This window comes from Microtus oregoni, unplaced genomic scaffold (genome assembly GCF_018167655.1).
Source record: "Microtus oregoni isolate MIOR12 unplaced genomic scaffold, Mior012 000003F_ref0000135, whole genome shotgun sequence".
Lineage (NCBI taxonomy): Eukaryota > Metazoa > Chordata > Mammalia > Rodentia > Cricetidae > Microtus > Microtus oregoni.
This window is the reverse complement of record NW_024543062.1, coordinates 5918658-5944427: the sequence shown is the minus strand read 5'-3', so window position 1 is coordinate 5944427 and position 25770 is coordinate 5918658. Positions and strand designations below refer to the sequence as shown.

The 25770-nt window shown below is 38.7% G+C and overlaps 1 protein-coding gene and 1 pseudogene across 5 annotated transcripts in view; both read right to left on the bottom strand.

Moving 5' to 3' along the window:
- LOC121445896 lies at window positions 1-20038 on the bottom strand (annotated as a pseudogene).
- Window positions 18115-25770, bottom strand: part of LOC121446387 (zinc finger protein OZF-like) — a 22469-nt gene continuing 14813 nt past the window's right edge. The window contains exons 4-5 of one of the 5 annotated variants that reach the window (XM_041648987.1): window positions 23745-23854; window positions 18115-22986 (exon numbers count right to left, since the gene is read on the bottom strand). In XM_041648987.1, coding sequence (XP_041504921.1) covers window positions 21616-22986; window positions 23745-23854 — 1481 coding nt within the window. In that variant the 3' untranslated portion in view covers window positions 18115-21615. Of the gene's footprint in view, window positions 22987-23740; window positions 23855-25770 lie in introns of those variants that run through there. The other 4 variants (XM_041648990.1, XM_041648991.1, XM_041648989.1 and 1 more) reach the window with 4 other exon arrangements.

The window sequence follows — 25770 nt, the reverse complement described above, 5'->3', positions numbered from 1 at the left end:
GCTGCTAAACAGGCTTAAAAACATCTGTTATTTAGAAATCATAGACTTTTCTTCTAGAATGTGCTTTGTTCCTTACATGATGAAGCACATTACTATGTTGTCTGAACAAAATAATAAAGCACTTGGGGAAAAAGACGCAGCCTAACAGGCCTGTACTGGAAGCTAGGATGGAGAAGACTTCCATGGCCACCATGAGTTTCCCCTTGGTGCTGTGGTAGACAGGGAGGAAGGTGACCCAAACACTGAAGAACACCAACATGCTGAAAGTCATGAACTTGGCTTCATTGAATGTGTCAGGCAGGTTTCTGGACAGGTAAGCCATAGTGTAGCTCCCGAGTGCCATGGAGCAGTGGTATCCCAGGACAGAATGGAAGGCAATAGTGGATCCCTTGTTGCATATAATAACTATGTGGCCATGTTCAGAGGAATCATCTGAGTCTATAAAGGGAGGAGAGGTGATCAGCCAAATTCCAGAGAATACAAGTTGGATAAGGGTGCAGACAGGAATTATGAGATTAGGAGCCCTTGTTATCATTATCCATCTTACCAGTCTCCCTGGAACTGTGATCTTGAAGGCCAGAACCACAATAAGAGTTTTGGCCACAACTGTGGAGAGAGCCACCATGAACAGCACCGCAAATGTGCTCTGCTGCAGGATACAGGTGGCTGTGTTGGGATGGCTGATGAAGAGCAGTGGACAGAGAAAACAGAAGATGAGAGTGATGAGCAGGATGTAAGTGAGAACCTGGTTATTGGCCTTGACAATGGGAGTGTGGTGGTGCTTCACAAAGACACCAAGAACACCAGCTGTTAGTGCAGAGATGCCCACAGCCAAGTAGGTGAGTGCCATCCCCAAAGGGTCTTCATAGGACAGAAAGGTCACTACTTTCTGGAGGCAGAGGTTCTGTTCTGCGTCTGCATAATGACTTTCTGGACACCTCACACAATGATCCGTATCTACTCAGGAATTAAAGTTATCTTGAGTCTCTCTCTGCTCAGGCGCCCTTTGTCATCTCAATCCACTTCCCAGCACCTGCTCTCTGACATTTGCTCACATTTTCTTTGTTGTTCCAGACTCAAATAAATCAGTGCTTCATAGTGCAACTTCCCAAATGCTCTCTAATCAATCATTCCAGGTTGATACTGCCTATCTTCTTTGATGAACATAAAGTGAAAAAGTCTATTCCTTTCATTGTTATACTTAAATGTATTTCACTTAAGTGATAAATTGTATTTGTATAGTCATAATTTATAAAGTCATAAATTATTGAATTAAATTACATAAACCTAACTTTATCATGGGATCAACTCCTTCTGAATTCCCAGGTGTGACTTTGTCATGTGAGTTCAGCATAAGGAATATGTGCTTTGAAATTTCTTTCTTTTAATGTTGGCCTAGGTCATCAGATACAAATTTACTTGTTTCCATACTGTTTGAGTCCTCTAGTGCTTGTGGGAATGTGAATGAATATATTCTTGAAAGCTGGAAAAACTCCTATTGTGAAAATATTTAATCATTTCTACAGAAAAACATCTACTTAATAAATAGATATAAAACTCTTGTTTTAGTCTTAGTTGGTCATGAAATAATTTTGTGGTACTTTATCACTTATAATTTGTGAATTTCATCTTGAATTAAAAGATATAAGTATCAATGTATTTATCACATATTTTTCATTAACAATATTGTTTCAAATTTCTATTAATATTTCCAATATTTTTATAAAGCAAATTTTGCAATTTAATTTTTCTTGAAAGTTCTAATTAAAAATATATTGAATTCACCATTTGCCAATGCCTATTGTACCTTTTATTTTATCATCATTTTAGGTTTTATTTCTTCAGATGTGCCCTCCTGCTACCTCTCATGCTCTCAAACACTCCATCAGTTCTCTATCCTGTGTGTTTACTTCTATTGGCTTCTAACTGAGCATAAATGTTTCATAAGCACAATCTTTTATCTTCTTTAGGAAAAGCACAGGATATATAGTTAATTACACATATCTTTTAGGAATGAAAAATGATTTTTTAAAGCCAGATGAACCTCATTCTATAGATTTTCAGGTACAGAATTCATTGTTTTGTAATAATTATCATTTATGTCTTAGTTTCTTCTTTCTTACTAAAATATTTTGTAGTGTCACTTTAAACTGCAGACATGCAGAGTTTGGTATTGCTGTTTCTAGTTCCCTCCAATGAATTTAATTAACATGTCCACGAACACACCATGGCTCCAAACTACACAAAGATGCTATATGCTCATTAAGTCTTTGATGGTCTGTATACTCTCAATATGCACGTTTTGAAATTAGACAAATCAAAGACAACAAATCATTTGAAAATTTTTATCTTTATAAAGTAATATTTAAATGTCTCATTGTTCATAAAAATTATGTTATTCAAAATATTCCAACTAATATATGAAGAAATGCATTAGACATGAATGGTAAAGTTGAAAAATACTCTTTGATTTTCTCTCCATAATCAACATTGTGTCATAGTGCTCCTCACATTCGCTGCTCTCAATGTCTCATTCCTATTTTCTGTTCCTTGGATATATTTTGATATAAGGATTTCTACTATGTCTACTTTTGCCTGCAAAAGAGAATCCATCAAATTTGGTGTCCTGACTTGTTTTAAAAACATGGTGTATGGGACTGGAGAGATGATAGCTCAGTGGTTAAGAGCACTGACTGCTCTTCCAGAGATCCTGAGTTCAATTCCTAGCAACCACATAGTGGCTCACAACTATCTATTATTCTCTTCGGACCAGCAGTCATACATGCTGGCAGAACCATGTATACATAATAATTAAATAAATCTTTAAAAAAGAACAAGGTGTGCATCTATGCATGGCATAGTCACACTATCATTAGTGGGGGTGCTGATGAGTCATTTCAATTTCTTTTCACAATATACGAACAGCATACCTGTTACTCTTAAGGCATACGTGGGTTCAGTTGCAAGCATCCACATGGTGGTCAATGCTCTCCGTGACACCACAGCCAGGAGATCTGATGCTCTTTTCTAACTTTGATGTGCACCAAGCAAATAAAGGGTATACATACATGCAGGAAGGCAAAACACTCAAGGATAAAACAAAATAAAAATATCTAAAATAAAACATTTTAAAATATGTTCATGGTTAATCAAACGTAACCTTTCTGATCACCTCTGATGAACCTAGAACCATGACTCAAATTATGCAACTAAGGACCACAAGGATCTAAAACTTAAATGTAGGTTAATTCTGAAGTAAATATCCTTTGAAATACAACAAAAGTCAGTAATTTATAATGTGTGTCTCTCTGTGTGTGTATGCGCGTAGTGCACGTCATGGAGAAATAAAACAGACTACTCTGCGATGCTAAGTGGTTTTCTGGAAGGAGCAACGTCTATAGAGGGCAGAGGATTGGAAACCATGAATCCAGTATGAGATTCAATGGCCAGAACATCATTTAAAATGATGATAAAATGAACAAAAGCACTTTCACTTCTACCTGAATCACAGGATTTATCTCTATTGTTCCTTCACAGAACTTTTCCACCTGCTTAGACATTGAGAAGATGGTGGAAATTTCCCAGTGAGTCGGACACATACCTGTCTCACTGGAAATCTCATTTTCTGGACAAGGAGTGCAGTCATAGCAACAAGTAGCCTTGCCCTCTTGGGGGATTTTCTGAATCCTGGAACACAGCTCTCACTGCACACAAACTGAGGAAGCTGGTATTTAAATAAAGAAAAGAGAATACTCAGGAGTGTAGAGTTTTAAAATAAGAAAAAAATTAGGAGAACATGAGCAAAGAAGTCGGGACCACGAGGGGTGCACCCACCCACTGAGACCGTGGGGCTGATCTATTGGGAGCTCACCAAGGCCAGCTGGACTGGGACTGAAAAAGCATGGGATAAAACCGGACTCTCTGAACATGGCGAACAATGAGGGCTGATGAGAAGCCAAGGACAATGGCATGGGGTTTTGATCCTACTTCATGTTCTGGCTTTGTGGGAGCCTAGCCAGTTTGGATGTTCACCTTCCTAGATATGGACGGAGGGGGGAGGACCTTGGACTCTCCACAGGGCAGGGAACCCTGGCTGCTCTGTGGACTGGAGAGGGAGGGGGAGAGGAGTGGGGGGGGAGGGGGAGAGGGGTGAGAGGAGGGGGAGAAGGGTGGGAGGAGGGGGAGAATTGTGGGAGGAGGGGAAGGGAAATGGGAGGCTGGGAGGAGGTGGAAACTTGTTTTTTGTTTATGTTTTTTTTTCTTCTTCTTTTCGCAATAAAAAAAAGAAAAAAAAAAAGAAAAAAATTAAATAAAAAATGAGAAGAACGGTGTTCATTGCTATCTACTTCCTGACTGAAGATAAAACATGACTCCCTTTCTCAGGCTCTTGCCAACATGATTGCCTAAATACTTAGAACTGATCACACCAAGTATGATCCTATCAAACTCTGTGTTCTTAAGTTTTGTCTGCCTGTTTGTTTTTGGGGCATTTAACAAATTGTTTTTTCTTTCAGTCCCAAGACATGCAATTAACCCATATTCCAATGCCCTCCAGGCTACTGGGTATATCTAGGTGCCTGAAAGCATAATGACCATGCACCAATATTTAATAATCTGGGAGTCAAATTAATGCTTTTGTCAGGTACTTTCAGCACAGGGATGAAATCTTAATAAATAGACACTGTATTTATACCTTGAAATTAGTGCCCATAGGAATAAAAATACTGAACAACAAACAATCCCAGAATAAGGCAGCAAAATTCCTCATATGATAGTAGTTTTGTGCATACAGATGTGCACCAAATAAGCAACCAACAATCATTACATCTGTAAGCAAATGCTTATTGACATAGAGATCAATACAATGAGATAAGATACAACTCACTTCTGTAAATCCTATAGCCCACTGAATCATATGAGCAGACAGAAATAGCTCTTGTCCCTGTGGAGCTTTTGGAGAAAATGTTCCAACTTTCATCTTTTGCCTGAGACTCTCTGGAAAGTTCCAGAAGTTGAGAATGTCATATTCTGCATCTAATTTCCTTTGTAAATCCAAAACCACAAGGTTTCCAGCTCTATTTTTGAAATGGATATCCTTGAGAAAAGGGTGAAGCTAAAAGAGATGCAAAATCTGAAGGTAAATTTATTCCCAGAAGTCCAACAGAACCCAGTGGGGTCTCACTGTCCTACATCCCTGACATTAATTCCAAGCTATACAAAGCTAGCAACATTTTAATGGATGAAGAACAAAAATTAATATATTATAATGTTTCTGTAGAGCCACCTACCTTCAAAAGAATGAATTGACACACACATACAATACCAAAATACTAACAAAAGGTTTAATCAATAAATGTTGATTCCAGAAAATGTTCACAATTGTGAAGTGCTAGCTATATCCAAATACTTAAGAAATTTCAAATCTTTGGTTTGTAAATTGTGTTTTTATATCTACAAATGTGATAAAATGGTCATTTAGGTAACATAAACATAGCTTCAGAATTTGAACTATAAGGATCTAGCACCAACTAGACCAGTTAGGATCTAGTTCTCCTATTTCTTTTCTGAAATATGGTTACAGATAATAGTTTCAAATGAGATATTATTATGAGAAGATTATGTGATTAATTGTAACACAAAGTAGATAATGAAATGTATACAATTAAACCTTTTGTTGCTCCCGTTCATCATGAACAATAACAGATGTGTCTGCAACGACTTCTAGATAACTAATTACATACAGTCTCCCAGGTATATTTTGGCAAAATCTGCCACAGTATACAATCATGTACTGAGTGATTTTATAAAACTTCAGAATGTCACAGAGTTATTAATAAAATATACAAGAAGAGACATTACCTCTCAAGGGTAGGTTTTTTTTCCTCCCCATTTCCATAGGGGTGATTTTGTACTTGTTTGAGAGACATCTCATGGAGACTGTGTGCCACAGCATATACAGAATTATATACATTGTAACTCTCTTCAGTCATGTCCACTTCCCAAATGTTTCTAGGCAACATTTCCAAGGAAACATTAGATAGACAGTTACCCAAAATTTTACAATCAGGTCCAGAAAAAGTGCAATTGAAGTGTGTGTTCCACAACAAAGCAAGAAAATAATCTTCTGGGTATTTGGAAGGGTTGTATGTTTGGATAAACTTCCTAAACTTGGGCATCTCAGCACAGTGGTGGGAAAAAATGAGACTCCCATGGAATGGATCAAATATGAAAGATTTGGAAACAGCAGTTGAATCCCATTGTGATGTCATGACCCAGACTTTCCAGTTCGATAAATGCTTTGCTCTATTTATGATTCTACCATGTAAAGATTCATTTTCACCATAAATAATAACCACCTTTGCAGATGATTTCAGTATCTACAAATGAGTTTTGTAGTCACAGGAAACCAAGTTGTCTGGAATCATTTCTACAAATGCTACACACACTCTGTTCCTGTCCATCTCTCCTCTCAAGTCTGATAGAATCTCAGCCCCATTGTGGTCATCTATGAGAACCAGTCCCACCCAGGTCCAGCTGAAATGAACCATCAAAATGACAATGCCATGTGACCAGAGATGTGTCCTTGGGTGCTGTCTGGTAGAGAGAATTCACCTCTGTCAGTTAGGATAGTGTCAAATGGCCCAAGAGCAAGCTGAAGGAAATCTCAGAGGAAATAAGAGTGAGAGCATTGGCATGGAGCACAACCTTAAACCTAAGTAGGCACATTGTATTGATAGAGACTAACGTCTGTTCATGGTGTTTTAAACTCTCATCTTTTTTCTGAAGACACTTAAAGAGAATGTTTTATTTGATTTATTTATTAAAGAGTTCTGCCTTCTCCCCGCCACCGCCTCCCATTTCCCTCCCCCTCCCCCGATCAAGTCCCCTTCCCTCCTCAGCCCAAAGAGCAATCAGGGTTCCCTGCCCTGTGGGAAGTCCAAGGACCACCCACCTCCACCCAGGTCTAGTAAGGTGAGCATCCAAACTGCCTAGGCTCCTACAAAGCCAGTACACGTGCAGTAGGATCAAAAACCCATTGCCCTTGTTCTTGAGTTCTCAGTAGTCCTCATTGTCCGCTATGTTCAGCGAGTCCGGTTTTATCCCAGGCTTTTTCAGACCCAGGCCAGCTAGCCTTAGTGGGTTCCCGATAGAACATCCCCATTGTCTCAGTGTGTGGGTGCACCCCTTGCGGTCCTGAGTTCCTTGCTCGTGCTCTCTTTCTCCTTCTGTTCCTGATTTGGACCTTGAGATTTCAGTCCGGTGCTCCAATGTGGAGAGAAATTTTTAAACACAAAAACACAGGATTTCCTAACCCTCCACTATAGGCGTCAGCCTCTTCTTGTTTATCTTAAGCACAGTATATGAGGCTATATAACCAAATGTCTCATTTATTCTCTTCGGCAGATGGATGGCACAGCCTCACTTGTGTTGGAGTGGGAGGTATTGTGAGAAATATATTGTTTTATATAAACATACAATAAAACACAATAGCTGAAAACATCTCTATATTCAATAATTCAAAACATTGAAAATTTGCTAGCAGGACTCCAGTTCCTAAAGCATGAGGGATCCGGGGGCTGTGAAACTAGTGTGTGTTATGGACAATATTAGTAGAGGCATGGACACATATTAGTATAAATTTACTATGTTAGCCATTCCAAAGAAGAAGTGTGAGTTATTATGTAAATAATGCCCTTCCCCTGATAATAATGAAACAATACTAATTTATTAATTGGGGCACACTACTCAATAATATGAGGTCTCTACAAAGGAAAAAATAGGAAGGTTATATGTGTTTGGGGTAACTAGCAATACTCTTTCTATAAATTTTCTATAATTCTGGTATGGCCCTAAAACTACAACTTCTTTATTTCAAAATATTAAGCCTAACAAGTTTCTACTAATCACAGGTAAGTTCTGATCATTTGGAGTGAAGTTAATCAGAATAGAAAAGGTTCCAGAGAATAAAATATAGTTTGAAAAATTCCACATGAACATTCATGCTTAACACTTCAATTATAGCTTTTTACTTTTGAATGTGAGCTATGTGACAAAACTGAACACCTAAACTGAACACCGCCACACATGTCAAGTATGTATCTGCTCTCTATCGAGGAGCAGAGGTTCTCCCTTTTGAAGACAACTAAGGCGTTTACGGCCACACTCACCTGCCTTTCCTTTATCTTAATGGTTATAGGTGGTCGTAGATTTGTGTCTGCCAAAAGCCCCAAGTACGTCCCTATGCCTAGATATCATGCAATTCTTGTTTGACAATATATTGTTTGCAGATGTGACCAGTGTAAATAAGGTCATTATGGTTGGATCAAATGTGGTTACAACTCTATAACATAAAGACCCTCCTATAGTATGGCCCAAAGAAGGAAATGTTGCTGCTTCAATGCAAGGATGGCTGAGACTTTATCATGTGATTCTTTGAGAAGACACATCATTTTGTTCCTGAGGATCAGAGTATGAATGGGCCCAGAGAATATTTGAGATTGAAATTCTGTGTCCTTGTGTTGTGCCAGAATAAATATCTCATGTTCTCAAACTCTCCCTTTCGGGTATTTGTCATAGAACTACTGAAACAATACTCTAAGTATATTGATGAATTGGCGTATACATCTCATTTTAAGCACAGAGTGCCCTAGAAAATTCACAATAAGCCACCAATTCTTCCATGAAGCTGATAATTTTTTCTTCTCATTTTCCATCAGGTGTCCAAACTGGGTTTTCCACATTATCTCTGAATAGTTCAGATTTTATTCTATATTCTCTCCTCTGTATGCCAAAGTAAGTCTTCATATGTCAGCGGGAGATTAGAAATTGGAACCCATTATGTGTGCATGACAGTCTGGAAAGAACTGTGGAAATATGGAGCCATAAACATTGAGAGTGAGAACAATTTTAGGACCCGATGCAGAACAAAGATCTTGAATTAGTCTGTCTTAACACTAGATGTTAACATTAGCGCATGAAGTAATGAGTTGCTTTAGAGCATTGTCCTGGAAGCTAGGTTTGATTCTCTTCCTGCTCCTGCTCCACTCCACACCCTCACAGAACCCTTTGCCCCAGTATTTCTCCTTCCACTCTCGCATTACAAGTGTTCTATTATTATCTTCCCTTCACAAATGACTTAGTTCCACCATTTGACCCCTTCCTCCCACTTCTATCTACATATGCTTGTAAACACAAATATTTATTAATACAAAGATGTGATTATGAGACAGAGCATGTAGTAATTGTCTTTTGAAGCCTGGGTTGCTTCAGTTAACATATTTTCCAGTTCTATTATATCATTTTCCTTGAGAAAAATTTCCAAAGCATTGAAGAAAAATATTCTCATTCTCCTTTTATTTGTTGACGGACATTTAGGCTGCTGCATTTACTTGCTGTAGTGAAAAGAATGGCCATAATAAATCCTATTGGGCAAGTATCTTTGTAGAAGGGCATATGGGTCTTTAGTTGCATGTCTACAAATGGAAGATAATGGTCATAAAGTAGTGTTATGCTTAGTTTTGAAACCCCTCCAGTTCTCTCCATTGCAGCAAAATGGCCACAGTGTATGAGGGTTTTTCTCTTTCCTAGGATTCTCATAATCATTTGTTCTCTACTTTGCATTGTTTTACTATTTGATGATTTATCTCATTTATTTTTATGTGTATGAATGTTTTACTTGAATGTTTGTATGTGCACTGTTTGTTTGATGGCCTAGAAGGCAGAAGAGTGCACAGATCCTCTGGAACTGGAGATAGAGATAGCTCTAAGCTACCATGCAGATGCTAGAAACCAAACCCAAGTCCTATGAAAGCAGAAAGTACTCTGAAGTTCTAAGCTCTCTTTCCTGCTCCATTTTGACTAGGTGGAAACTGAGTTTCAACATAAGCATTTCTAACTTTCTATGTGTTCATATGTGTATCTCTGCACATGGGAATATGTGGTTGTGGGTCATGTGTGTACATGAGTGTCATGTTTCCAGGAGCTCATGCACATGCGGAAGCCACGAAGAATTAGGTATCAAAAACCTCCCTACCAAAAAAAGCCCAGGACCAGATGGTTCCAATGCAGAATTCTACCAGAACTTCCAAGAAGACCTAATACCTATACTCCTTAATGTACTTCACAATATAGAAACAGAAGAGTCATTGCCAAATTCCTTTTATGAAGCTACAGTTACCCTGATACCAAAACCACACAAAGATTCAACCAAGAAAGAGAACTACAGGCCAATCTCACTCATAATCATCGACACAAAAATCCTCAACAAAATACTGGCAAACCGAATCCAAGAACACATTAGAAAAATTATCCATTATGATCAAGTAGGCTTCATCCCAGAGATGGAGGGCTGTTTCAACATACGAAAATCTATCAATGTAATCCATCATATAAATAAACTGAAAGAAAAACCCATATGATCATTTCATTAGATGCTAAAAAAGCATTTGACAAAATTCAAACTCCCTTTATGATAAAGGTCTTGGAGAGATTAGGGATACAAGGGACATACATAAATATAATAAAAGCTATTTACAGAAAGCTGACAGCTAACATCAAATTAAAAGGAGAGAAACTCAAAGCCATCCCACGAAAATCAGGAACACGACAAGGCTGTCCACTCTCTCCGTACCTCTTCAATATAGTGCTTAAAGTTCTAGCAATAGCAATAAGACAACATAAGGGGATCAAGGGGATTCATATCGTTATTTGTAGATGATATGATAGTGTACATAGGCGACCCCAAAAACTCCACCAAAGAACTCTTACAGCTGATAAACACCTTTAGTAACGTGGCAGGATACAAGATCAACTCCAAAAAATTAGTCGCCCTCCTATACACAAAGGATAAGGAAGCAGAGAGGGAAATTAGAGAAGCATCACCTTTCACCATAGCCACAAATAGCATAAAACATCTTGGGGGTAACTCTAACCAAGGAAATGAAAGATCTATTTGACAAGAACTTTAAGTCTTTGAAGGAAGAAATTGAAGAGGATACCAGAAAATGGAAGGATCTCCCTTGCTCTTGGATTGGGAGGATCAACAGAGTAAAAATGGCAATTCTACCAAAGGCAATCTATAGATTCAATGCAATCCCCATCAAGGTCCCATCAAAATTCTTCACAGATCTGGAGAGGACAATAATCAACTTTATATGGAAAAACAAAAAACCCAGGATAGCCAAAACAATCTTATACAATAAATGAACTTCTGCAGGCATTACCATCCCTGATTTCAAACTCTATTACAGAGCTACAGTATTAAAAACAGTTTGGTATTGGCATAAAAACAGGGAAGCCGACCAATGGAATCGAATAAAAGACCCGGATTTTAACCCACAAACCTATGAACACCCGATTTTCGATAAAGGAGCTAAAAGTATACAGTGGAAGAGCAGTAAGCATCTTCAACAAATGGTACTGGCATAACTGGATGTCAACCTGTAGAAGAATGAAAATAGACCCATATCTATCACCATGCACAAAACTTAAGTCCAAATCGATTAAAGACCTCAATATCAATCTGAACACACTGAACCTGATAGAAGAGAAAGTGGGAAGTACTCTACAACATATGGGCACAGGAGACCACTTCCTATGTATAACCCCAGCAGCACAGACATTAAGGGCAACATTCAATAAATGGGACCTACTAAAACTGAGAAGCTTCTGTAAAGCAAAGGACACTGTCACTAAGACAAAAAGGCAACCTACTGACTGGGAGATCTTCACCAACCCCGCAACAGACAAAGGTCTGATCTCCAAAATATATAGAGAACTCAAGAAACTAGACTTTAAAATGCTAATTAACCCAATTAAAAAATGGGGCACTGAACTGAACAGAGAACTCTCAACAGAAGAAGTTCAAATGGCCAAAACACACTTAAGATCATGCTCAACCTCTTTAGCGATCAGGGAAATACAAATCAAAACAACTTTGAGATACCATCTTACACCTGTCAGAATGGCTAAAACCAAAAACATCAATGATAGCCTTTGCTGGAGAGGTTGTGGAGTGAGGGGTACACTCATTCATTGCTGGTGGGAATGCGAACTTGTGCACCCATTTTGGAAATCAGTGTGGCAGTTTCTCAGGAAATTCGGGATCAACCTACCCCAGGACCCAGCAATACCACTCTTGGGAATATACCCAAGAAATGCCCTATATTACAAAAGCATGGAATAAAACCGGACTCTCTGAACATGGCGGACAATGAGGGCTGATGAAAAGCCAAGGACAATGGCACTGGGTTTTGATCCTACCTTAGGTACTGGCTTTGTGGGACCCTAGCCTGTTTGGATGCCCACCTTCCTAGACCTGGATGGAGGGGGGAGGACCTTGGACTTCCCACAGGGCAGGGAACCCTGACTGCTCTTAGGACTGGAGAGGGAGGGGGAGGGAAATGGGAGGCGGGGAGGAGGCAGAAATTTTTAATAAAAAAAAGCTCACCTGGAGAAAGGTCAGGGTTTCACTGTGATCATGAATATCCAGTATATTCACTGCCCAGCTAATGCTTTCTATTGTCCTAAAATTATGTCCAAGAAGTCTTCTGGTAGAGCCCACAACATTTCTGGAGGTTCAACCAAGATCTCCAAGTATCAGACACTTCAAGATACCTGGTTTCAGAGCCCCTCAGGGTGGGAAAGAGCATGGTGGTCAAGGAACTTCTGGAGAATACACAACTTGAGATGTCCCAGGTCCACTAGAATCCCTTTGATCAATTGCTTCCTAATGCTTTGGAGGAGTCTGATACCTCCATCCCAAAAAGAGGCCAATTACAAAGTTGCCTGGTTTATCACCTTTTAGTGAAATCTGGTTAGAGTGCCTTATATTTCAACACATAGGTCACACACTGCTGTTGAATCCCTGATGTGGGATTCCCCTCTGTATGCTGTGATTACCATTAATGAATAAAGAAAACTGGCTTGGCCTGATAGGGTCGAACAGAACTAGGTGGGGGAAAACTAAACTGAATGCTGGGAGGAGAAGGAAGGCAGTAAAAGAGAAGCCATGGAGCCACCATCGGAGACAGATGCTGGAACCTTAGCAGGTAAGCCCTAGCCACATGGTGATACACAGATTAGATTAAGAGAAATGGGTTAAATTAATATGTAAGAGTTAGCCAATAAGAAGCTAGAGCTAATGGACCAAGCAGTGATTTAAATAATACAGTTTCTGTGTGATTATTTCAGTTCTGGGCTGCCAGGACAAACATCAGGCCTCCTTACTACAAATTGGCACCCAATGTGGCGTTCAAACCCACAACCCTGAGATTTAGAGTATCATGATCTATTAACTGAGCTAGCAGGGCAGCTGGAAAACAATTGTTCTCTTCTTCCAACAAATCCCAGTTTGCTCAGGTGCATGAATGTATTTTAGCCACCCCTGGTTGTCTTTACAGTCTCTGTCTTTCTATGTATGTCAGTTCTATTTCCCAGTGCCTTTCTCTAATACAAAACCTCCCCCAAAACAACCCTAGCTTAGGATCTATATGTATATCATTGGGGGCCTGAATCCTTTTGTCTCTGCAAGGTCACCCAGAGAAACAAACAAAACAAAACAAAACAAAACAAACAAACACTTGTCCCACTCATGTGGTGCTGTTTGTTTCATCATTTGTCTCCAATGACATACTGGTCCCTGTGTGGAGGGCCTGAGCCTGTCATCCAGGGTCCCTGTACCCTATATTCTATGTGGAATGTACAAAGGGAGGGAGGAATAGTTTCCTGGGCCACACATTCCCTTTACTGCCCTGTCCATTCTAAACAGTCCCAAGAAAGGGGAAAGAAAGCTTCATTCCTTTCTGTTCCATGATTTATGGCCTCCTTTAAAGGGCAATCTGTATAATCAGAAAACTCAAAGTTACCATTCTCTTAAAAATTAGAAAAAAACTTCCCTGGTCCATCAAGGGAATTGCTGCCGGACAATGCTGCCTGTATAGAATTGATATCCCTTCTGCCATACACTGACCACCGAGACTTTAAGTAATTTTTAGGATTAAAGATGGTTGCTCAAAAGATTTCCTTTGTCACCCAGTTGACCCCAGAATTTAGAAAAAAAAATGGTTATAAAAGTTAAAAACAAATTAAAGGTATAACTAGATCCCAACTGCTAAGGGAGCTAAAAGGTATTTAACATCAGAAACCTGATGGAGAGACAAGAATTTTTGCATAAACTGATAGCCACAATCACCTTCTCTGGTGATGAGATGCAGATAGACTTAAAGATACTCAGCAAAATATTTGTGTCTTGCCTTGTGTCAGAAGAGTATCTAGCTGAAAGTCAAAAGATACAGTTGGACTCTGCCTTGGGACACAAGGTAGCTGCACATAGGAATTCATAACCAGTGAGACAGCATGCAGAATCCTAGTACTAAGCCCTAGCTAGACCAAATCCCACCATGGAGAAAGAAAGTAGACAGGAATTCCCACTCAAAACCTGAAGAACTTCTGGCAATTGATGGCTGCTGGGAAATGGAGTCAGTTTTCTTTCAGAGTGTTAACACTTCATAACTCAACCACACTCCAGCAGAAGTTCACACATAAAATATATGGGAAGCACAAACTGCACTTGTTGGATTTAAAAGGCGGGGCACAAAGTGGGTTGGCAGTAAAGGGCAGGTGATTGGGGGAGGGATTTGGGGAATGGGATAAAAACTTTAAAAACACATTTTTCAAAATTTTCTGAGAACTAGATAAGAAGCTACTTATTAAATTTAAAACTGCAGACAAGTCATGCCATAGTTTCTGCAACCTTTATAGAGATTAACACCATTAGGCAAAAATGCATAATGTGCACTGGGGAAACAACTAGGAGCACCTGAGAATATAGCACCACTCAAAAACATGAAAATGCAAGTTTATAGTTCATTTGCAACATACCTGAATTGAGAATGCTAAACAAAGGCTTCCCTCCTAGAAAAAGATCAACTAAACTTGCATTCTCATGCATTATGCAGAGGTCACTGTGATTATGGCCCCAGGATTTAGGCTACACTTTAAGATGGTAACAGCACTTGGCAGCAATAAGATATGCATGAGGAGTTTGTGAAAGCTTGTTTCAGAAATGCTACTGAGGACAAGTGGTGCATTGTACGCTCAAAGTCTCTACAAGGAAATCCTGAGAACATCCCATGTGGGATACCCAGCTAAGTGAAGCCATATGCATGATGTAGAGCTGAACAATGATAAAGGTAACACGCGTTATAAGAAGCAGATCTGAAGGGTTTAGGGGTACCAGTGGGGACCAGAAGATTGATCTCAATAAAACTCTTAGTTTCTTTTTTCTTTTTTTGATTTTTCGAGACAGGGTTTCTCCGTAGCTTTTGGTTCCTGTCCTGGAACTAGCTCTTGTAGACCAGGCTGGCCTCGAACTCACAGAGATCCGCCTGCCTCTGCCTCCCGAGTGCTGGGATTAAAGGCGTGCGCCACCACCACCCGGCAATAAAACTCTTAGTACTGGTTATGGAACTGAAGTTTTCGGTGTTGCAACAATAGCTGTTATTGCTTTAATTCAGTCTTTCATGGTTCTCATAATAGTGATAAAAGCCTGTGGCAGTGGGTTATTACTCACAGACTTTTGAAGTTTATACCTACTCCTCATACTGGCCTTCAGTCTCTGCTTCCTTGTTCTCTACCATACGAGGAGTGGATACCTCCAGCTCTCACTACCTGGCATTTAGCGAATCCTGTTAATGCACCTGTCTTGCTAAGATGGACTAATAACTCTTGAAAACCAAGAAGCAAAACAAGCATTTTCTCTTCCTGTTTTCATCACTGGTCATTTTTCTCAAGGAAGAGAGAACTAATAAAAATCGGGAACAATTGCTTCCTTAAAAAACAACTCACAAATATATATGTAAAATTATTTTAGAATAACAGAATACTTTAGCTGGTAGCTAAAAAGTTTGGAAGCTAAGAGCTTAAATTGTGGTGGCTAAGATGGTGGTCCTATAACCAGCATCAATGTTGAAGGGAAGGAGAGAGGGAGGGATGGAAAGGAAGCAGGGAGTAAACTTCAGTGATAATGGGAAGGGACAGTAGAGACCTCATACTATAACCCAGCACCTCAACACTGTCACATACATAAACAGGTTTCAAACATAAGAATCTGTAAGAGATTACGTCAAAACTGTAATAATCAACTTTTGCATGTATTGTTACTGATATGCAGTTTGTATAGACAGTAGTATCATATAGACCTTCACAATTGCATCTGGGAGTCCCTGTAATAATCACAATCTAAAGACTAAATGCAGTTGGGTATGATGGTACATGCATATAATCCCAACACTTGAGGGGCAGAAAAAGGATTGCTGCATAGGTGAGGGCTTCCTGTTCTACACTGTGAACTCCAGAAGAGCTAAGGGTGTGTAAAAAGCCCCCTTATCAAACTGTCCTCAAGAAATTGAATACTTAGTGATGTATGAGCTATTCACTCAAGTGCACAGCTGTACTGGGTGCTAGTTTCTCTCAGGGACAGACATTTCAGTTGTTCTAAGTATGTCAGAATTTTGTTCACAGGTTCATAGATCAACACGAGATTTAAAAAAGTAATTTAATAAAGAAATGGATCTTTATCACACACAATCTGTGTACCCAAATTATCAATTAAAGTAACTTAGGCATAAACTCATCCTTTAAAATACAAAGCTCTTTAGATCTGTGTATGAATGAAGGTTAATTTTAATCATTGTTTTATTACCAGTTTATTCTGGTTATCTTACTATATTAGCCATTAGGTTATCACTAGTTCTCACCAACAATCTCTAGGGGCCACATCATAAGGATAAGAAGTAATTAAAGAGATGACAATTTTTAAGAATCCACAACTTCACAGAAAGGGATTCAAATAAATACGGGGTGTTGGCAAAACATGCTAGTTTGTTCCCAGGTCGCTCAGACCAGAAATAGCCACACAGAAACTGTATTATTTGCAATACTATTTGGCCAATAGCTTAAGTGTATTTCTGGTTAATTCTTATATCTTAAATAACCCATTTCCATTATTTTATATTTTACTATGAGGCTTGTAGTTTACTGGCAAGGTTCTGGGGTGTCTGTCTCCTACAGTAGCTACATGGCATCCCATTAACTCTGCCTTCTTTCTCCCAGCATTCAATTTAGTTTTCAAGCCTATTAGTGTTTTCTGAATTACAATGAACTTTCAATTTCTTGAAATAGGTAGTTAATTACATCATATGTTCCTTTGTGCTACTTCATTTATCTATAGATAATTGTATCATTTGTCGAAATTGCTTTTTGTCTTACAAAAATTGAACTAGTGGGAAAAGTGCACGAAGGATTATAAAGCTCCTAGAAAACAATTCAGTGAGATGGATATCTTAATTATCTTGACTAGCACTGATTTTATGAATGCTACATATCAAAAACAGACTAAACATATATTCAAAGTATTATTCCAAGTACACCTCACTAAATTCCTAAAAGCAGAATGCATCTAAAGTCATCACCAAAAAAAAAAAAAAAAAAAGGATAAAACAGTGTTCAAGAAGAAAAAAAATAGTCAAGGAACTTGAACAGCCACATTTTATAGAACATATCTAAATGTTCAATTATCATATCCTCAACATGAGAAACAAAAGCAGTGCAGATACACAAATTAAAATACTACTGCTATTGGCTGGCTGGAGACAGCTCAGCAGTTAGAGTCTTGCTGCTCTTTCAGAGGACCTAGATCCAGTTCTCAGCATTCACATGGTTCCTCACAACCATCTGCAACTCCAGTTCCCTTGGCTCCAACATCTTCTTCTGGTATCTGCAGGTAATAGGCATGTATGTGGTATATGCACATAAACTCAAGCAAAACACTCATACACATACAATTCTGAAAGTTTTTTAAAAGGATAGCATTAACACACATTAGCGGGGTTGGGGGGTGGAGGTTAATCTCACAACACACCAACTCTAGACAAAGAACTATAGACAACTAAAAAATGTTGACAACAGGAAACAGTCTTTCCTGAAAAAAGCCATAGAAATTGGTTACCCAATACCATGAAATCATACACATACAAGTAACATGTAGACCGAAAGGGTGCATTTATATATTTAGGGATATATATATATATATATATATATATATATAATATATATTCACACACATCAGTAACAAATGTTAAAAAGATACCGTGAATTTAAAAGAGCAAGGGACTACAAAGGAAATGCTGGAGGAAGGAAAAGGAAGAGGGAAAATAATACTGTATTTAAATTATTCATTTAGGAAAATTAGCTCATGAATGTATTTGACATTATCCTACCAATGACACAATACAGAAATTAGTGTTCATGTATAGCAATACTGGTTCAAAGAGTTAAAACTCCACAGTGCAAAGAAAAACAGTCACAAAGAAATTAAAATGTACAGTAACTATATGTTCACATTAATGATCCCAATTATACACAGGCAGACGATGCTTACTAGAGCATTTTCATTTTATTTACAAATTGTTCAATTAGACTGCAGGAACCAATCCCACTTATCTACAAAGTATTTCTTTTTGAGAGTACCTTCACAAGTGCAAACATATCCCTGTGATTAAAGTATCTGGCAACTGGAGCAGTTTGTGCAGTCTGATATTTGGAGAAAACAGTCAAAAGCTTGCTTGTATGACTTAGCACCTTCCATCACTTTTTCAATGAGTATGTCATACATATAGACTCACTTATTATATTCCATTCCCTGTGATTCTCAAAACATTTGGCAGTTGTATATAAGAACTACATTTAGTCAATAAATTTGGAGTCTAAGAGCTTAAGCTGTGGTAGCTAAGAGATGGTGGTCCTGAACCCAATGCCAAGGGTAGATTAAACCAATGTAAGATGGGAGGGAGGCAGGCAGCCAAGGTCTATCCAAATTCCACCCTCTTCCCCCACATCACTGCTACCACACCTGCTATCATTTGCACTATTTCCCAGACCTTGTGGATGCAGCTGTGTGTGGCTCTAAAAGAAAATATGGGAACTATCATAAATCTAAACCTCTGATCAAAGGCTGGGGAAATGTGGGCTCACATAGAAAATGTGTACAGGGAGCTGGAGATGGCTCAGAGGTTAAGAGCATTGCCTGTTCTTCCAAAGGTCCTGAGTTCAATTCCCAGCAACCACATGGTGGCTCACAACCATCTGTAATAGGGTCTGGTGCCCTCTTCTGTCCTTCAGGCATATACACAGACAGAATATTGTATACATAATAAATAAATATTTAAAAAAAAGAAAGAAAAGGTATACTGGCCACTAGTTTTTCCTTGATTTAGCAGGGACACGTTCTATCTCTAATCTACTATTACTAGAAACTAACTCCAAGTCAGTAAAAACCTCACACTTCTGTGTATTCAGGCACCTTAGTATCTGGCTGGTTTGAATCTTGTCAAGATGACATCTGATAAAGCAGACAATATGCACCAGAGCATAATCTCGGGTCTGACTCCTCTAAAGGGAGTTTTTCTATGTGTTGAGGTTTTGAGACTTCTTCCTAGGCCTCAGCCATACTCCTTGTCCAAAAGCTCTGGTTCCAGGATCACCATATCCACATAATCATTCAATGAGCCAGAACTGCCAGGTCAATGAGAAAGGTGGCATGTAAAGAGAAGACACTGGCCACCACAGTAGTGATGCATACACATGCTTGGCGCACACTCAAGGCCCAGGTGACTGCTGAACTGAAAACTCATTTCGATACACCACTTGGGAGTCACTGGAGCCCTTATGTGTCTCCTTATGTGTCTTATTTTCTCACTCCAGTGAGTCAGGGTGGATTACTAAAATTCCTGGAGGCTATTAAGGTAAACAGTAATACTACAGCATATCTCATGTTAACTTTACAAGTTAGTACCTCGTACCCTAATTCAACCTGAGCACGAAATTTTCTAAGCACAGAAGTTTTTGCACTACCTACTCTCTCTATGGGGAAAGGTAAGAAAGACTGGATTTAGAGAATATAGCAGAAAAAAAGGCTCACCCCGAATTCCCAAAGACCCAACTTACTATAGGAACTCACATTATGCTGCCGCTGCCTCATCTTGGCTGCGGGTTCATCTAATGATGACCCTATATTGTTATAAATTCCTTCCACGGGGAGACATAATCAGTGTCTATCTCTTCGAAGAGCCTAAGGTCCTAATGGCAAACAAGGGCATGATTCAAACAAAGTCCCAAATAAACCAACGAGTTTATTTGGCTTCCTTACAGAGAAAGCTTGGGTGGTGAGGGTTACTTCCAAGAGTGTGGGTTCTCCATCCCTAATGGGCCACATCTGGAAAACTTTACCCAGCAAGAACCATGTTTCTTCCAAACAGCATAGATGGAGGATATATTGCCTTCCCTGGCATGCATACACATATGCATATATACAGATACAAATACATACACATACTGTCTAAATCTTTTCTCCAGGCAGTCTATAGAATTGCCAATTGATAGGGAGCAACTGGCTACTGAGGGGAGGAGAGGAGGCTATAAACCATCAACAAGCCCAGCTGGGATTAGCTTTTGCAAGGTGGCACAGCTGAATTTCCCAAGATGGCAGTTGCTTTGCTCCGAGGACAGTCACCTAGGACACCATTATTTAGATTCTTTTCTGCCAGGGTTGAAGTATGTTACTGAAGATTATTCTCCCTTCAGTCACAAAGAGAACTGTCCTTTGACCTCAAACTGTGTGTATCTGGCCCAACTAAATTACTTTGTGTATCTGCAAAGTATGGTACAAAACCCCATGTACCTTGGTCTCTCGTGTGCTCCTAATCTGATATAACTGTTACCACGCAAAACTGCATTTCTGTGAGGATTGGGAAATAAGTACTGTTAATTTCATGACTCCCATGCCAGTGACTGTCCGATTAAAATGAATTTGAGAAGATCCACCATTTTTTTCTCTTGCCAGATGAAAATAAGAAAACACAGAGCATCAGTAACTTTAAAAGTCCCACAAAAGACAGTGCCTATCAGGTACAATGTCACAGTCACATCCAGCATACCTCAGCACCACTTCTGAACTACATTTCTATACATGCTATTATATACAACTCCAGGCCCACCAGAGTTGGACAGGCTATATTTCTAGTTTGAATAGAAATGTCTCAATGACCATGGAACATAAACAAGTATCATACAGGACAAAATTGTTATCTGTACATAGTCACTCACCTATATAACTTTTCTGATGCAGAATGTGATTTGACTATCAAAGTTTTCCTATGTTCTTTAGCAAGGCCCCTTACATGTTTGTTTCCCAAGGTTAGTACATATACAATATTCTACACTATAAAATGTTGGATTTTTAACATCCTCAGGATTCTTCATAGCATGTATACTCATATCAACTGAGATTTGAATCATCATTTAAAACTTTTAAAACTGAAATCCCTAAGCTTCTTCACATGTATGATGCTTACAGAGAGATAACTACAGTAGAGCTTTCCTACATTCTTTCCAGACACAGTGGCACACACCAACCAATATGGATTTTCAGATGTTGAGAAAGGTCTCCCTTGTGGCAGTTTTCACTTGTTCTTTGCTGTCATCATTCTACATTCTCTGATGTCAACTCATCTTGGCTGACTGCGAGCTTTCTTGCCTTCTCTACACTATTAGTGTGTCTCATCTGAGTTCACTCATACTGAATGAGGCATGAGTTACAAAGGGAAGTTTTCTTGCATTATGCACATCGATAGGACTTCTCAACTGTAAGAAATCTATGGTATGGAGTGAGGACTGATTTACAGTAGAGAGTTTCTCTTCATTCTTTATACTCACAGGGTTTCTTAATTGTATGACATTTCTGATGTTGGTTGACATGTGAGTTGCAGGAAAATGCTTTTCTCTATTCTTTGTATTAGTGTCATGTGTATGAGTTCCCAGATGTCGGGCAAGTCCTGACTTGCAGAAAAAAGCTTTTCTACAATCTTTACATTCATAGGGCTTCTCACCTGTATGGATTCTATGATGTAGAGTTAAATGTGACTTGCGACAGAAACATTTGCCACATTCTTTACATTCATAGGGCTTCTCACCAGTATGAGTTCTATGATGGGCAGTGAGCTCTGACTTGGAGGAAAAAGCTTTCCTGCACTCTTCACATTCATAAGGCTTCTCACCTGTATGAATCCTATGGTGGCGAGTTAACTGTGACTTGTAGAAGAAAGCTTTGCCACAGTCTTTACATTCATAGGGCTTCTCGCCTGTGTGAGTTCTCTGATGTTCAGTCAGGGTTGACTTATAATAAAAAGATTTCTGACATTCTTTACACTCATACGGCTTTTCACCTGTATGGATTTTTTGATGTACACGGAGGGTTGACTTGCAGTAAAAAGCTTTCCCACACTCTTCACACTGATAGGGCTTCTCACCTGTATGAGTTCTATGATGGGAAGTGAGCTCTGACTTGGAGGAGAAACCTTTCCTACATTCTTCACATTCATAAGGCTTCTCACCTGTATGGGTTCTATGATGGCGAGTTAAGTTTGACTTGTAGAAGAAAGCTTTGCCACAGTCTTTACACACGTAAGGCTTTTCACCAGTATGAATTCGCTGATGTTCAGTCAGGGTTGACTTATAATAGAAAGCCTTCCAACACTCCTTGCATTCATAAGGTTTCTCACCTCTATGAGTTTTCTGATGCACAGTAAGGGTTGACTTACGATAGAAAGCTTTACCACATTCTTCACATTCATGAGGTTTCTCACCGGTATGAATTCTATGATGTACAGTGAGTTCTGATTTGGAGGGAAAAGCTTTCCTGCATTCTGTACACTGATAGATCTTCAATCTTGTACGAGTTCTCTGATGTCCAGTGAGCGCTGACTTATAACAGAAAGCTTTCTGACATTCCTTCCATTCGCAGGGTTTCATGCTTGAGTAATATTCACGCTGCTTGCTGTGCTGCGATGGCAGGTTAATCGATTTCACACATGGTTTACATTCATAGGGCTTTATACCTCGATGGAGTTCCAATTGAACCTTCATTTCTGCCTTGAGACAAAAGAATATGTCAAGGTTTTATATCAGTAGGGCTATTTTCTAGCATGTATTTAATGTTCTGTAAGGATAATAAATTCTTTTAAGTTTTATAAAAAGTACATTTCCAATATTTTCCCCAGTATACAGCTTGTCATAAAAAAGATTTATTTTTTCTATTATTTTTAATTATGCATATATGTGTAGGGGTATATGCATTCAGGAGTAGGTACCCATGGAAGCCAGAGGTATCATATTCCCTTGGAGCTACAGTTATAGGCAGTTAGGAGCAGCATGACTTGTTCTGGGATAGCTCAGGTCCTGTGTGAGAGCAGCTCATGTTCTTAACTGCTCAGCTATCTCTCAGTCCTACACTCTACCATGTTCTGTTCTGAGTCCTCTTAAATGCAATACTTTTCGTTCATGAGGTATGTTTTGCAGCGTAAGTGTTATGCAAACAAAAGATTTCCAATGCATGAAATGAGAGGTTCTTAAATATCAAACATTTTTCATAACAGTCTTTGTATAGATGTATATCCCTGGTCAAATATATTGAACATCATAATGTAACCTTTCAAACTTGTTAGGGAGACTAAGGTACTCAGGGTGCCAGAGGGGCTTATCAGTCATATTATCAGCTTCTGCACTGTCAGCATTACATTAGCCTCACTATGGACACTCTACCACTGGTTAGGTTCCTAGGAAAAAAAAATTCTAGTCCTATGTCCAGTTTCAAAATGTGAAAGTTCTGCTTACATCCATGTTTTACCTACTTCAATCATCTCTCTGTTTGACAGATTCCTGCTGATGCTTCCCACTGGCCACACATGACTCCCCTGATTTTCCAAGCAACTCTTATCTGAAGCATACACTTCAAGAACACCTGAAACAATATATTAAAAAGTCACTATTGATTAATCAAAAAAAATTACTCTGCTCAAATAAAATTATGCAGTAGATATTTCTAAGTATAAGGGAAGATTACATGAACAGATAAGGTGGTGCTAAGTCATGTTCCTTTGCTGCTTTTACTCTTGTGAAACACGTGGAAAGAGGTCATCCATCCTTCTCTGCTGTTTCTGGCACACTCATTTTTAACTGCTGGGGTTACCCTGAGCTCCTTTTCTCCATTACTTCAATTGTAGACACACCACCTGATATCACATTTCTCCCATGTGAGGGGGGAAGATTTTCTTTCACTATCTACCCACTTGACATAGGTTTCATAGTCTGTTATGAGCAAGAACGTAGGTTCTTAAGAGGATTATTATGTATGTGATAGAAATTTGTTTAATTTGCCTTGAAAATCTGCAGCAATATTTCATTGGTCAATGTATAAAATCACCGTTCTCTCACACTAGAGGACAGATTCTTCAAAAACTCCTTGTAATCCATCTTCTGTTGTACAAATCTCTTTTGTTTCTTAGACATAAATACAATTTTGAAAATAAACCATTTTATTAAAAATAAATACTAAGAAATAGTTATGCTGCAAATCCAGATTAGTTTGTGCCTGTACATATAGGAGAATATCAATTACATATTTTTAGGTGATTTATACTGTATATCAACTGTACAGGATTATGGGCATAATTTATCCAAACTTGTGGCTAGGGAAGTCATAGTCCTTAAGGGAGAACCTATTTTGTCCTCTAATGGCCATATTATCAAACTGCATCCTAAACATTTATGTTTCTACCTATACATCTGTGCTACTCTAAAACTTGATCAGAGAAGTTTCTTATTGCACTGGGTGGTGGTTAACAAACACATACATTACTGTTTAAACTAAAAAATATCTAGATAATGAAAAAATGTCTGACAATATCCAACACCTCTTCATGATAAAGATCTTGGAGAGATCAGGAATACAAAGAATGTGCCTAAACATAATAAAAGCAATATACAGCAAGCAGACAGCCAACATTAGATTAAATGGAGAAAAACTCAAAGCGGTTTCACTAAATCAGGAACAAAAAAAGGATGTCTACTCAATCTAGTACTTGAAGTTCTAACTAGAGCAAAAAGACAGCAAAAGGAGATCAAGGGGATATAAACTGGAAAGGAAGAAGCCACACTTTCATTATTCCCAGATGATATGATACTATATATAATTGACCCCAAAAATTCTACCAGGGAATTCCTGCAGCTGATAAACACCTTCAATAATGAGGCAGGATACAAGATCAATTAAAAAACAAACAAACAAAAATCAGTGGCCCTCCTTTATATAGGTGAAAAATAGGCTGAGAAAGAAATCAGAGAAACATCACCCTTTATAATACCCACAAATAACAAAATATCTCGGGTTAACAATAACCAAATAATTGAAAGACCTGATCAACAAGAACTTTAAATCTTTGAAGAAAGAAATTGAAGAAGATACCAGAAAACGAAAAGATCTCACATGTTCTTGGATGGATAGGTAGGATCAACATAATAAAAATGGCAATCTCACCAAAAACAATCTACAGATTCAATGCAATCCCCATTAAATGACAACACAATTCTTCGGAGACCTTGAAAGAACAATACTCAAGTTTGTCTGGGAAAAATAACTAAATAAATAAAAACAAAAAACTCGGGATAGTAAAAACAATCAAGCACAAGAAAAGAACTTCCATAGAGCTATAGTAATGAAAATAGCTTGGTAATGGCATAAAAACAGGTTAGTTGGACGGTGGAGGTACATGCCTTTAATCCCAGCACTCAGGAGGCAGAGGCAGGGGATCTTTGTGAATTCAAGGCAAGTATGGTCTACAAGAGTTAGTTCCAGGACAGGTTGTACAAAAAACGTGT